This window comes from Gobio gobio, assembly GCF_949357685.1.
Source record: "Gobio gobio genome assembly, chromosome: 10".
Classification (NCBI taxonomy): domain Eukaryota; kingdom Metazoa; phylum Chordata; class Actinopteri; order Cypriniformes; family Gobionidae; genus Gobio; species Gobio gobio.
Window position 1 is genome coordinate 41,263,039 of NC_137116.1, and position 14,990 is coordinate 41,278,028.

At 38.6% G+C, this 14,990-nt stretch overlaps 1 protein-coding gene across 2 annotated transcripts; it reads left to right on the top strand.

The window, feature by feature from the left end:
* Positions 1 to 3,069: 3,069 nt before the first annotated feature.
* On the top strand, positions 3,070 to 8,395 carry dclre1b (DNA cross-link repair 1B). Of its 2 annotated transcripts, XM_079826925.1 has the most exons (5): positions 3,101 to 3,239; positions 3,426 to 3,743; positions 4,293 to 4,458; positions 4,595 to 4,777; positions 6,949 to 8,395. In XM_079826925.1, exons 2-5 carry the CDS (start codon positions 3,552 to 3,554, stop codon positions 8,130 to 8,132), a joined length of 1,725 nt encoding a protein of 574 aa, XP_079683051.1. In that variant the 5' UTR covers positions 3,101 to 3,239; positions 3,426 to 3,551; the 3' UTR covers positions 8,133 to 8,395. The 2 variants fall into 2 exon arrangements, with proteins under 2 accessions (XP_079683052.1, XP_079683051.1); XM_079826926.1 differs by having other exon boundaries at positions 3,070 to 3,784.
* The last annotated feature ends 6,595 nt before the right edge of the window (positions 8,396 to 14,990 follow it).

A 14,990-nucleotide genomic window follows, 5' to 3' on the forward strand; every position in this document is an offset into this window, starting at 1 on the left:
TTGCCTTCTACTCTAGCTGATGCTATCAGCTTTAGTTTGTCTCACACCAATGCAAGTCATTAATCATTTAGAAATAACTCTATTGTGTTAAACAATATCTTGAGATCTCCAAATAAGCCTCTATATGTCACCATACCTCATGCGTGAGCAGAAAGCAGCCAAGGAAGAACTGAAGTTTCTAGTTGAAATAACAGGTCCCAGGGGTCCACATGCACGGGTAGGAGAGACGGGGTTGGTTGGCAGAGTTTTTATCTTTGTTGAAAATCTCAAGTGGAAAAAAATAACCCAATTATGTTCAAATGAATGCTTAAGTTAAAGAAATATACATTCAATGTCATGAAATATTGACAAAATTTTGTTCATTCATGACTTGTTATATTAATGAACATATAATGGAAATGGTTGGCACAGTGTTTAACATCTATAGCTTTGAGATACTATAGCAAAAAAAAAAAAAAATAAAAATAAATTATATATATTTATATATATATATATATATATATATATATATATATATATATATATATATATATATATATATATATATATATATATATATATATATGATAAAAAAAATCATGTTTCATATATATATATATATATATATATATATATATATATATATATATATATATATATATATATATATATATATATATATATATATATATATATATATATATATATATATATATATATTTCTCATTGATGCAATGATCTAATCAACCAATCACATGGCAGTTGCTTCAATGCATTTAGGGGTGTGGTCCTGGTCAAGACAATCTCTGAGTCCTGAACTCCAAACTGAATGTCAGAATGGGAAAGAAAGGTGATTTAAGCAGTTTTGAGCGTGGCATGGTTGTTGGTGCCAGACGGGCCGGTCTGAGTATTTCACAATCTGCTCAGTTACTGGGATTTTCACACACAACCATTTCTAAGGTTTACAAAGAATGGTGTGAAAAGGGAAAAACATCCAGTATGCGGCAGTCCTGTGGGCGAAAATGCCTTGTTGATGCTAGAGGTCAGAGGAGAATGGGCCGACTGATTCAAGCTGATAGAAGAGCAACTTTGAATGAAATAACCACTCGTTACAAGGGTTATACCGAGGTATGCAGCAAAGCATTTGTGAAGCCACAACACGCACAACCTTGAGGCGGATGGGCTACAACAGCAGAAGACCCCACCGGGTACCACTCATCTCCACTACAAATAGGAAAAAGAGGCTACAATTTGCACAAGCTCACCAAAATTGGACAGTTGAAGACTGGAAAAATGTTGCCTGGTCTGATGAGTCTCGATTTCTGTTGAGACAGATGGTAGAGTCAGAATTTGGCGTAAACAGAGTGAGAACATGGATACATCATGCCTTGTTACCACTGTGCAGGCTGGTGGTGGTGGTGTAATGGTGTGGGGGATGTTTTCTTGGCACACTTTAGGCCCCTTAGTGCCAATTGGGCATTGTTTAAATGCTACGGCCTACCTGAAAATTGTTTCTGACCATGTCCATCCCTTTATGACCACCATGTACCCATCCTCTGATGGCGACTTCCAGCAGGATAATGCACCATGTCACAAAGCTTGAATCATTTCAAATTGGTTTCTTGAACATGACAATGAGTTCACTGTACTAAAATGGCCCCCACAGTCACCAGATCTCAACCCAATAGAGCATCTTTGGGATGTGGTGGAACGGGAGCTTTGTGCCCTGGATGTGCATCCCACAAATCTCCATCAACTGCAAGATGCTATCCAATCAATATGGGCCAACATTTCTAAAGAATGCTTTCAGCACCTTGTTGAATCAATGCCACGTAGAATTAAGGCAATTCTGAAGGCGAAAGGGGGTCAAACACAGTATTAGTATGGTGTTCCTAATAATCCTTTAGGTGAGTGTATATATATATATATATATATATATATATATATATATATATATATATATATATATATATATATATATATATATATATATATATATATATATATATATATATATATATATATATATATATATATATATATATATATATATATATATATGAAAAATTATTCTTATGATTAAATTATGTTTTTGTTTTTTGCTCCACCAGTTGCCTTTTTTATCACATTATTCTGTTCTATCATTATGAACAGGGACAAATTACAAATGGTAATTTTAATCTCACAATTCTTTAAAAAAAATCATAATAATTTTGAGTTTATAGTTCACACATCATAATAAAGAGATAGAAAGTGAGACTTGAGAGATTAATTCAAAATTCTGAGAAGATAAATTATCAGATGTAAACTCACAATTCAAAGAAAGTCAAAATTGCGAAATGTGAACATTCAATTATGACTCAAACCACCAACCACAGTTTCCCCTACAGTTTCTTCAGTAGGTGTCCGTCCCTAGTAGCCTATGTTTAGTCAGTGTATGTTGTTGATATTCTCTCTTAAAATGCCTCTGTTAAGAATTCCTCAATTCTTCCAAAATGATAAAACAGTCAGGGTACTCTGGGTACTCTATTACGGTGTTATATTGGCCTCTAGTGGAGGTAGTAGGCGCTGAATATAAAATAAAACATGCATGCCATAAAAGTGAGGCCAATTTTGCCAGATAGCATAAAATACACAGCTAGCCTAAATTCAAAAACACATTTTGTATTTGCTAAGTGAATATATATTCTAAATATACAAAAATTCTAAATAAATTGATTTGACTAAAATGTAAGCAATAGTAATTGAGTACAGTACCACCCAGTGGTTACATATTCAAGTGAAAATAATATATGGCCGTATTATGTGTTTTTTTTTTTTTTTTTACACACCGGTAACTGCTTCTCAAAAAAGCCCACAAACATCAATAAAACAAAAGGCGAATTTTGAAACTGCAGCGACATTTAAAAGCATCTTATTTGAAAACTGAATGGCACTTAACATCATCTACTGTTATCGCTGCTGGTTCAAATGTGATATTTGGTGAAAGCAGCGATTTCTAAAGTAATTTATAGCCTCAAGCAGAAGACCCGAAATTTGCACATTGCGGAAGTCAGTGACGTCACATGAGCTCGTGAACATGGAGGCGTGGACAATAAACGTATTTTTTGGCGGACAACCCAGTCGCAAATATCAAAGCGCGCTGAAATCTTTTGAATTGGTAAACACACCGCGACATGGCGCACATCTGCACAAATAGACCACATCATCACCTGCCCGGCTAACCGGCCTGCTACACACACGCGGATGAACGCTGACTGGCAAGCATGCAGTTAAATGTATCCATTTTTTTGTCTGACTTTGTGTCTGCATAAGCAAAGCGAAACTTATGCGATGCCGCTATTCCGTTAGTGCTAACGCTACTTGCTTAAGCTGTCAGTTAAACTATTACATTACAAACACCTGCCAGTGCATATTGAATATTGTGTGTTTACATTTTATGGCAGCTGCTAGTGACGCTTTTCAAACACCAACAAATCCAGTACAACTGAAATACAGCTTTTGTCAACAACAACAACAAAAAAAACCTTTAGGAATAACGTTAAGCAGTAGGTACCTCACAGAAGCACAAAATGAACGGAAAAGTCCTACCGTACACTCCCATAGCCGTAGACTGTTGGCAGCTCCGTAAGTGCCATCACGTCCGTCTGTTCTTTCTGTCTCATATGCACGCGGATCACACCTCTGGCCTCTCATCCACCTGGAGTCACAGGCCCATCTACTGCTCACCTCTCACTGCCAAACTGCTCCAGCTCAAACTGCAGGTGACTGGGCTCCGCACTGGGGAAAATTTAAAAGAAAAAAGGCATATATTTTTATACATCAGTTCTATTTTAGTATTATTTAGGTACTAGTTTAACAAGAACAACATTGTTATACATCAAAGTTAACAGTAAATGATGTTATATGGAATGATATTTATAGTGAAAAGTGACATACAAGCGTTTCTCTTCATGTTTAAACAGAACTAGTACAGTAGCCGAGTTTTACTTAATTTTAAGTAACAAACTGCATGTTTTCTCTAATATCAAACTTTTTCTCACTCACAGTATAAATTAGTCTTTATACATGAGTACATTTAGCTGTCTTTATATTTTAGGAAGTGGTTCCTCCACAAAGGGAACAATATATTTGGGGGTCCTTGGCATAAAAGTTTGAAAACCTCAGATGTACAGAAAACAAAATGGAACAAAAATTATATAAACAGATTCTATGGAGACGATGTTTAATCCTCACAAGACCTAATATCCAGAGATTAATAAATGTACACTTTTGTCCCCTAAATGGCTGTGTTTTGTGTTGGTGATCTACAGGTCAAAGAGAAATGGATTCGTCCCTTGGAGATTGGGGAAGCTCACATGCTGTTGCTAGATGATCTTGGAAAAGAGCGGCTGACCGTTACTCTAATAGATGCCAATCACTGTCCTGGGGCAGTTATGTTTCTCTTCGAGGGATACTTTGGCACCAGACTCTACACTGGTGAGTGTGGGAAGGGGGAAATTAATATTATGGAAATGCACAATATTGTAATAATTTTTCTTTAGAAAGTTATTGATTCTCGCTCTTACATACTGAGATTACATTTTAATGATGCAGTTATTGTGTATGATCTCAGGTGACTTCCGTTATACCCCATCCATGCTCCGTGAGCAGTGTCTGAGGAACAACACTACCATTGATGTACTGTATCTGGACAACACAAACTGTGACCCCACTCGAGCTGTACCTTCTCGTCAGCGAGCCGCTCAGCAAATTAAAGAGATCATTAGGACTCATTCTGGATATGCTGTCGTTATTGGTAAGACTCTTACAATGGAGACTTTCATAATACAATGGTGTTTCAGTTCAGACTATAGAAAAACAAAACCGATTCGAGTCTGATAGTTATTAAAGGCCAACTGTAATGATAATAGGGATGTCACAGTGAGGACATTTTCACACCGGTACATACACTTGCGACACCAGTATTACCGATACTGTGATACCGATACACTGTGAATCACTTTTGAATGCGCGCTCCCTTTTCGAATTCGCGATCACGTGTAGCCTACTCTGTGTAATGTGTATAGGCCTATAACTTGCCGTTATCTAAATGTGGGGTATTGAAATCACATTTAATGCGCACTCAAATTCACCATCACACATACTCTATTTGTCAATGCACCAAATCCTCCGTCATCGTCATGTCAGTCATCTATCCTTGCTCTCGTCACATGATAAGTGAAATCTAACTGCGACACTGCAGCTCGTGCTGTGTGGAGCAGAGCAGACCCTTTCAGTTTATAATTGTAGCGTCCGTTGTCTAGGGGTGGTCGATTCAGTGTTTTTCGGAGTTTACTCCGATTCCCGACTCCCCACGTAGGAGTCGATGGTATCGACTCCCGGAATCGACTCCATTTGTTCCATTTACTTTGTCAAAACAGGGTCGGCAATATAGGAATACAAGATTGTCATCCATTATTACACACTAGGCTATTCTTATTTCTGATAAAAAGCCTAAAACAGCACACTTTTTGTGAGACTGGCCAAATTAGTCCAGTTTAGAGATGACATAACCTTGAAATGATGCATCTCCATAGTTTCCTAGTTGTTGCTAATGCTGCCTAATTTTAAAGAGAGAAAAAGCCTTGGTCTAATGTTATTTCAGAGTGAAATAAACGAGAGAGAAGGTAATATATCCTTTAATTAATCTCGTTCGGGTGAGGGTGATAAGCTCATTGTCATCTCTTGTAATAGCACAAAAGGGCTGCTTGGTCAGGATTTCTTTCAAGATACTAAAAATAATAACTAGTCGAAATACATATAATAATGTACACTTATTAATGTGTTTATTCTTGTTGATTATGATTATGAACACAAATTAGGATATCATGGTAAACCAAATTAATATAAAACTGCTGAAACCACAAAGCTGGCATGGAGGTATGTATATTATTACAATGTTATTGGCTGTTATTTACATTTACAGACACAGCAACAGAGTTGAAAGCAAGAGTCGATTCCTGAGCTGGAACTCCAACACTAGGGCTATTACGAGCTATCACTGCCATTGTCCAACTGAGCGAATTAGTTTTCATTTATATGAAAAAGCAAAACGACAGTTGGGCAGTGCAGTGGTGGGCAAGTAATGTAAATGATGTATGGTCAAACAGTGTAACAACTACCACAGCAAGCCTAAATGATAACTATGTTTTAATAATCGTTCTTATTCTGTGAGAATAGGGAAGTCCACAGCTTCACAAAAAGAACAATAATGTTGGAAAAAAAAAATTTCCAGCTGATGAACAACGAAAACATTGAGAATCAGAATCCACATAACTTTAAAGAGCTTGAGCATTTAAAGTGGCAGACAACAAAAAGCTCTCTCTCCCATTATAAATACTTCTATATTGTTCAAAAGTATGGGGTCAGGAAGAAAATAATATTTTTATTCAGCAAGGGTGCATTCAATTGATCAAATGTGACCGTAAAGACTTTTATATTACAAAATAATTGTCTCTCAAATAAATTAACTTTCTATTCATCAAAACATTTTTAACAGTCTATTCTTCAAAGAATCATAGGAAGAAAAGGTATATATTGTGTATGGGCACCAAATTATCATATTAGAATGTTTTCTGAAGTATCATGTGAGGCTGAACATTCAACTTTCCCATCACAACAATAAATTACTTTTACTTTCCGTTGGGAGCATAAGACATATTTATTTATATATATATATATATATATATATATATATATATATATATATATATATATATATATACACTGTATACCAGCCTCAAACGTTTAAATGGTGGTGTATAGCCTATTAATTTTTTCATATTCATGCACCGACTAATTCATGTTATGTAGTTGTGTTGACAAAAAACATACTGTGAAAAGTGACTGAATTCATCTCAAACTCTTGAGTTAGATTGATATTTTGAGATGGCAATAATTATTAACAGGTCTGTTATCTGTTATTAGGTCTTTACTCTCTGGGTAAAGAGTCTCTGCTGGTGGAGCTGGCTATGGAGTTTAAAACATGGGTGGAGGTGGATAGAGAGCGTCTGGAAACCTTGCGAGTTCTGGAGCTCCCTGACGTTTTCACCACTGACTCTGGTGCGGGCCGTATTCGCGTGGTCTCTCAGTCTGTGATCAACGCCTCCAACTTGCAGGCGTGGAATAAAGTGCAGCCTACCATTGCTATATTGCCCACCAGCCGCCCTATGGTCTCCTGCCACCGTAATGTCTATGTGGTGCCATACTCTGATCATTCCTCCTACCAGGAGCTAGAGGACTTTGTGTCTGCCCTGCGTCCTGTCTCACTAGTGCCTATTGTGGGCAACTGCCTACCTTATTTTTCTTCCCTTCTCAGCCCCCGCAAGAAGTCTAAAGAGGTGGTGATTCCAGAGTCGGTCAAGCTCTCCATGATGAACAATTCTTATATTCGGGGATCCACAAACGGCATAGGCGTTCTTCAAAGAACCTCACATCCAGAGTCTCGAGGGGTGGTGTTTGACTCTCCAGAGTCAAAAACAACTCGACTTAGTCACAATAATGGGGATTTAGATGATGTGGAGGGAGATCATGATACTGTGGATGAGAATTCTGAGATGGATAAAGATTCTGACTGCATTCTTCTAGACATGAGCACCGACTCTTACCATGGCCCACGTGGCAAGCGTTTGAAACTCGTCCGAGTTGCATCGGAAGATGTCGTCACGATTAGCAGCAGCCTTCCTCCGGATGACAATGAATCCAATAGTACACTTAAAGATGTAGGATCACCTGATCGCAGCTCCATTTACGAATGTGAGCATGAAAGTCCAACAAAGTCATCCAAGGAGAAGAGTCCTCAAATGGGCAGCACCAATTCTAGAGAAATGTGCTCTTCGATGGACAGCATCAGCATCCATGATCAGACTTGCGTTACCGCTGCGGCTGTGCTCACGCCCCCTGAAACAAGATCAGTGACCTCTGCCTTGATCCTCAGAGTAGAGCGAGAGCAGTGGCTCCTTCAGAACTTCACCATACCTGCTGAAGAATGTAAAAGTGACCAGGTGTTGTGTGGACTTCATGAAATGTATCGCATTAATCAGGTTGATCTTGCTAAACCACCAGGTGATCCTCTTGAAGCTGCTATAAAGGAGATACAAAAATCTAAATGAAGCAGTTTGTGATTAAGATAAGCACTTGTGTTTTTGTAAATGTTTAATTATTATGTATCGGTGACGACAGTATTCTCTCCAAATCATTAGTAATGTGCCAAAAACTAGTGATGGCATCAATCTGATGGTATTATTTTCAGTTCTAATGTTTGCCATATGACACCAACATGTGTTGCATGCCTTTTTCATATGTAGCATTACAAAGCACCTTATTGTGGCAAATTTGTTGTTAGATAGAAATAAATGTTCTCATCAAACACGTTCCTTGTCTTTGTCAAAATTGGCTTGATTACAACTAAATCTTTTACTTAAAGAATATGATTTTTGACCTTTTAAACTATTAACATTCCAGTAGAATATTGATGAAGCATCCAAATGAACTTGTATTTAATGTGAGAAATATTTGGCAGCCTGAAACAGACGGGCACAGGATAGAAAAGTGCATGCTGTGACTTGTGACAGACCAAGGATTTGAAGATTATAAAATAATAATATTTTTTACATTAGCATACGCCTCTGTGGCATAAAGAGAAGAGTGTGACTTTATTAGCTGCTCAAAGTGAACATTAATGGGGGAAAGGGCCCTTAAGTAATACTTTGAATAATCTGCCACCCAATCTGCCTTTCTTACGGGCAGTGGTTCTCAAAGTTTGGGGGAGATTTGGTTTTTGTGTGCTATAGGGCATGCTGAATATATCTCTGAAAGCAAACAAACATGTCCCTGCATAGCATTAATGTGGCAGAATAGATCTTACATTTCAGTGAGTTGACAATGTTCCACAAATGACTTGTATAGTGCAAGAAATGCATAGACTACACTTATGCTATGTGTTCCAGGGGGGTGGGGAGATGATTGGAAGATGTTTTGTTTGCACTTTTTCCTGACCAAAAAAGGGAGAAGCACTCTTTCGGCGAGGTGTATTGAATGAATAGGCTGTTGGTTTAACCAGAAGGTGGCAGAGTAGTTCAATACTCTAAAACTCAGCTACATACTGTATACATTAACAGGCAGGAAAATATTCTGAATGAATCTTATTGATTTTATGATTGCCAATAAAAGTTTGAGAAATGCTTTTTTTTTTTTAAAGTGCTGATTATGTGCACAGCTGCAAAATTCTATTAATTTTAGACTCAAAATTGAATCGTGAAATACTATTCCGTTTACATTGAAATAACAGTTTGCAGTTATGTAACCTCCCAAGGCAGAAGTTCTGTTGTTGAGGGAACATTTACACCACTGAGAGTCTGATTAGATTAGCAGACATTAGAGAAGCAGCCCTTCCTTCCCAATTTTGTCATATGCTCTTGCCTCACGGATAGGTAGGCTATGAGTTTAAAAAAAAACACCTTCAGTCAGTTACACACCAAGAAAAGCCACAAGCAACTCCACTGATGTCAGTGAGAGAGATACATTACAACCTAACTTTCAACTGTGACAGATTCATGGCAGTTTTATCAGATATTTCTGTTCCCTCAGATAATTTAATGTTCGAAGAATGGGCACCATCAAAAGTTTCACCTAAACAATTCCTCTCTGAACAGATTATACGCAAAGGATTTGTCCCTGTCACTGATACCAATGCCTTGTATTCAGAGAGATATGAATAAAATAAGAGCGGATCAATGTCTAATATATTTCTCTCATACCACAGATAGGAAAGTCAGAGGTTTGTGATTTAGTATTCACCAGCTTGTGATAATGCCTGTAATACATATTTAGGTAGTCCAAAAACGTCTATTTACCATTGTATCCACGTACTGGGGGATTGTGTGTAAGTGATTGGGCTTGCATGCTGCACGGCTGCTTGTCTTTAGGAAATATACAACTAAAGCCAGGCTTTCCTATAGCAGTGATGTTTAATTCAACTCTGGTTTCTGCACGCTCACTCTGCTCATAAAGGATGAATGGTTTGATGTATCAGGGGGGCTCTTTGCATTCCAGATGAGGCCAAATCCACAATAGAATGCTCTCCAGACTGGCTTGATCCAGCACAGGCATCCTTACATCATGTAACATCATGGAATGACGGCCAACCGCTGGCTCAACCAACCGCCACAGGGAAACAGATTCACCACAGCCAGCGAGAGAGTTATCAGTCTAAATGTGTAGCCTAATTCTGTTGGCCCCTCTGAGTTATCACTGAATGGTTTAAATGCTAGACTGGATAGCTACAGTAATACCATTATCAACATCAAATTCGGTTATTTTGTGCTTCGAGTGAATTGTTTTGTACTGAACAAGTCGCAAATGGGCGGTGACTGGGAGGGGACATGTTCGGTTCACTTAGTTTGATACATTTTTCTAGATCAATTGTTGTGGCCACACGATGTTAAATGTCCTCAAGACAAAACATTGAAAATCCTTTACAGAAGCTATATTTAATTTGAGGTTATATAGCAGATGCAGGGCTAAATGCATTAGAAACGTTGACTTTCCTTCTCCGTTTGATCTCATAATTTCTTATGGTCTCTGATCGGCATCTGCAGTGTAGGATAGCCTACAGCATCATCGCCCCAAGTATAATGCAGTTCTTCCCTCTCTAAGATTGGTATTGTCAGAATCAGACCCTCGTGTGATTTGAGCCTGCTTCCCGAATTAGGCCATCCAGTGACTTTTACTGGGAAGATTGAGCCAAGTTCTGGTGGTGGTGCTGCTGCTGGAGGTTTAAATTAGACATGGAGTATTTCATCAGCCCCAGTCGCCTCTGAAAAAGTCTTTGATGTGTCCCAGACAGGGTGTCCCTCGCTTTACAACAAGAGCCAAGACTGAGAAAGAAAAAGAGGAAGAGTATGTAGAGTGGAAAAGCTGGTCCCACTTTATATTAGATGTCTTAATGCATCATTAATCATTTGATACAATGCACTTATTGTGTACATACATGTTTTTAAATTGTGCTTATATTTTAAAAATATACCTGCGCATGTCATTACAGCTGTAATTAATTTCTGTAATCACATTTGAATTACACTGTTGTTGACCCTTACTTACACCTTAACCCACACTTAAACCTACCCACCTATACCACTTAACCTGTCCCTAACCATACCCGTATCCCACCGTAATAGCAGTGTTTTGCAATACAATATAACCATGATAAGTACTTATTTTTTTAGTAGCCTACATAGTAGTTAAAGACAGATACCTACTATAAAGTGTGACTAAAAAGGCTTTATTGGAAATGTCATTAAACACCAAAGCAGGGAATTTATTGAAGTATTAAAGCTGCAGTCCGTAACTGTTTTTGTTTAAGAATGATCCAAAATACATTTTTGAGCACATGTTCGAAACTATCTCCTTACCTTAGCCCGATTCACAACGGTAAGCCTGTAATAATGTGTTCTAATTTGAGTGGTACAGGTAGCTTTCCGCAGGAAATACGAGCTTGCCGCCATTCGTCTTTGCGTCACTACGTCATGTCTGTATACATAAAGAAGGAGTCCTGGGTAGGCTATCGCATGTGAGGATGCTGCAGGTGGTGGATCATTTGCAGCCTTTTCCTACACATACACGTACGCAATGTTGATGTTGTTAACATTAACAATTTGAGAACAAATTATCGTTAGTAATCGTTAGATTTAATCACCGTTGGTAGCACGATTTATTGTAATGCTTTATTGGTAACACTTTAGAATACTGATCCATCATTAATGAACAACTACATAGGAACAAATGAGTAACGCAATATTAACACTCAAGTAACTACTATTAACTAACAAGAAACTCTGATTAACGAATTAGTAAGTAAGAGTGCTGAATTGCATATGGTAGTTCACTATTAGCTAATCAATAACTAAACATTTTTAAAACTCCCAGAGGACTACTAAGAACTATACATTCTCAGACAAAAAGGTACAGTAGAGGTACAATTTTGTTCCTTGGGAAACAAAACGTATAACTGTACCTTTCAAGGTACACAATTGGTCCTTAGGGTACAATTATACCATTGTTTTCCTCTACTTAGAGCAGGGGTAGGCCTCCAACCCTGAAAGACATCTATAGAAGCTCTTATTGAGAATTAACAGAGGTTTAGATGTTGATGTTGTATTGAAAATATTTGGTCACCATTATGGTTATTATTGTTTCCTTTAGTTGGGCAGGTTGACTCTTGGCTTTTTATGTGAGTTTGTGGTTTTTGTTACAATGTTAACAAAACACAATCTGTTCAAATCAAAAGAAGCCATACACAAAAATTGTCATGAAGAAAAATGTTTGACTAAAATCATCACTGACTAAAAATGTCAATAAATAATATTCACCAACAATACTTTCTTGCCACAGATCAGACTTTCTTAATTTTGATTTTTAATACATTCTATGGGGAACAAAGTTTAAACGCACAGATATCAAGAATCAGCTTTTGAATCTCAACAATGGTGACATACTTAATGCTGCAATGCATGCTGGGAGCCATGAGTTTTAAACTCTGCAGGACATCATCTCTCTAGGATCGAACTTGCCTACCCCTGACTTAGAGGTACAAAAATGTACCCTTAAGGGTACCACCCCAGTGACAGCCACTTGTACCTTAAAAGGTACAATTTTGTACTCTTTTTTGAGAGTTTATACAGATTCATAATTAACATGAATTATGCATAATGTATAACTAATTCTAAAGTGAAGGTAATGATATCCCTCTAGTATAATAACTCAAGTGTTACTACATCCTTCTTAACGAATTACTAATTATTTCAATCAGTATTCTAAAGTGAAGATCATAACTCTAGTAATGACTGAAGTCATTGCAAGCTTTTGAGTTTTTTGTAAGGTTTTCGATAGGAACACTTAAGTAATTACTAGTGGGTTACCATGACTAGAAGTAGTCATTCCTATAGAAGTATGTAGTAACACCTGAATCATTACTATTGAAAACCTTACAAAAATGTCAAAAGTTTACAATGACTTCAGTAATTAGAGTTATCATGTTTTTCACTTTAGAATACTGATCCAAATAGCAGTTATAGCAAATTAGCAGTTCCTTCTGAAGGATTTAGTTACAGTCATTATACTAGTGGGATACCTTCACTTTATAATTAGTTATACATTTTGCATAATTCATGTTAATTGTGAACCTGTATATAATAGGTCTTAGTAGTCCTCTGGGAGTTATGAAAAGAATGTTAGTTATTGATTAGCTAATAGTGAACGTACTCGGTTACTTGACGTAACCTCGGTTCCCTGAGATAAGGGAAGGAGTACTGCGTCTTTAAGACGCTATGGGATAGGTTCTCCTATTCTCGAATACTGAAGCATTTATAAAATCACGCAGTGCTACTGCACAGTCAAAACGGAGTCGAGACTACTCGCGCGCTATTGGCTGGCCAGTGGCAACTGCATGAACCAATGGCAGAACAGCGTATCTGAGCGAGCCTATGGGCGCTAAGCCCGAGACGCTGAACACAGAAGCCCGCGAACTGAGCGTAAAAGCCCGCGAAGGGCGCCCTTAAAACACGCTGTAATGCCCCAAAAACGTCAGGTTAATTCGACTGAAGCGAAGGTCACCCGTTGTTTTAGCGCCATTGCACGGCAGTCTACGCAGTACTCCTTCCCTTATCTCAGGGAACCGAGGTTACGTTAAGTAACCGAGTACGTTCCCTTTCGAACGGTCAGTTCGTACTGCGTCTTTAAGACGCTATGGGGGTCTATTTAATCCCGCCGTGCTATGAAGCGCAATGGTATGTACTCCCTCAGTTTGAGCACTATAAGGGGGCCCAAGACTAGAGTTATTGACATGTCATGATATATATTTATATATATATATATCTCCCTTTTCATACTGGGCTCATAGAGGCCAGCAATTTAAGGGGAAAAATTTAAGTTATGCATTGAGCATATGAAGACCCAGATGCTTAACTAATAAGGACGGGTTACCCGTTAATACTTATTATTATACAGCAAGGATCTGTGCCTGCAGTGCAGGGACTTCTAGGCTGTAGAATCTGGTAAAAGTAGATGGTGAGGACCAGCCTGCCGATCTACAGATGTCACCAATAGACACTCCACTAGACCACGCCCAGGAGGAGGCCATGCCTCTAGTGGAGTGAGCTTTGACACCTATGGGACATTGAAGGCCCATAGTATCGTATGCTAGCGCTATTGCGCCAACTAGCCATCTGGCTAGACTTTGCTTGGTGACCGGCAGTCCCTTAGTGCGGCCACCAAAGCTTACAAAGAGCTGCTCCGACTGCCTAAAGTGGGAGGACCGCTCAATATATGCTCTGAGCGCCCTAATAGGGCAGAGCAGGTGTAACTGGCTCTCATCCTCGGAGGGTGGAAGAGCAGAAAGAGTGATTACCTGTGCTTTGAACGGTGTTGAAAGCACTTTAGGCACATAGCCATGTCTTGGTTTGAGTATGACTTTAGAATCACCTGGGCCAAATTCTAGACATGATGCGTTCACGGAGAGCGCTTGAATGTCACCAACACGCTTAACTGATGCCAATGCTAATAGCAGGGCAGTTTTCAGTGAAAGCGGTTTTAGTTCAGCCGTCTGCATTGGCTCGAAGGGAGGTCCTTTTAGTGCTCGTAGGACCAAAGAAAGATCCCAGGATGGCACCGTAGGAGGGCGAGGAGGGTTAAGCCTCCTAGCTCCCTTTAAGAATTTTATGACCATGTCGTGTCTGCCTACTGATTGGCCAGCTATAGGCATATGAGATGCGGCAATGGCTGCCGTGTAGACTTTGAGTGTGGATGGAGTGCGTCCTGCATCCAACATCTCTTGTAGAAAAACAAGTATCTGTGATATCTCACATGACACTGGGTTATGGTTCCTGGCTGAACACCAGTCAGAAAACACTGACCATTTAAGGGCATAGAGACGTCTAGTAGACAGGGCTCTAGCTTCACCGATAGTGTTCAGG

Bases quoted from the DNA above. Each gene is read 5' to 3' on its own strand.
- dclre1b (XM_079826925.1), top strand. From the start codon at position 3,552: ATGAACGGAAAAGTCCTACCGTACACTCCCATAGCCGTAGACTGTTGG. The intron at 3,744-4,292 runs GTGACTGGGCTC...GGTGATCTACAG, and splicing joins TGCTCCAGCTCAAACTGCAG to GTCAAAGAGAAATGGATTCG. The intron at 4,459-4,594 runs GTGAGTGTGGGA...GTATGATCTCAG, and splicing joins TGGCACCAGACTCTACACTG to GTGACTTCCGTTATACCCCA.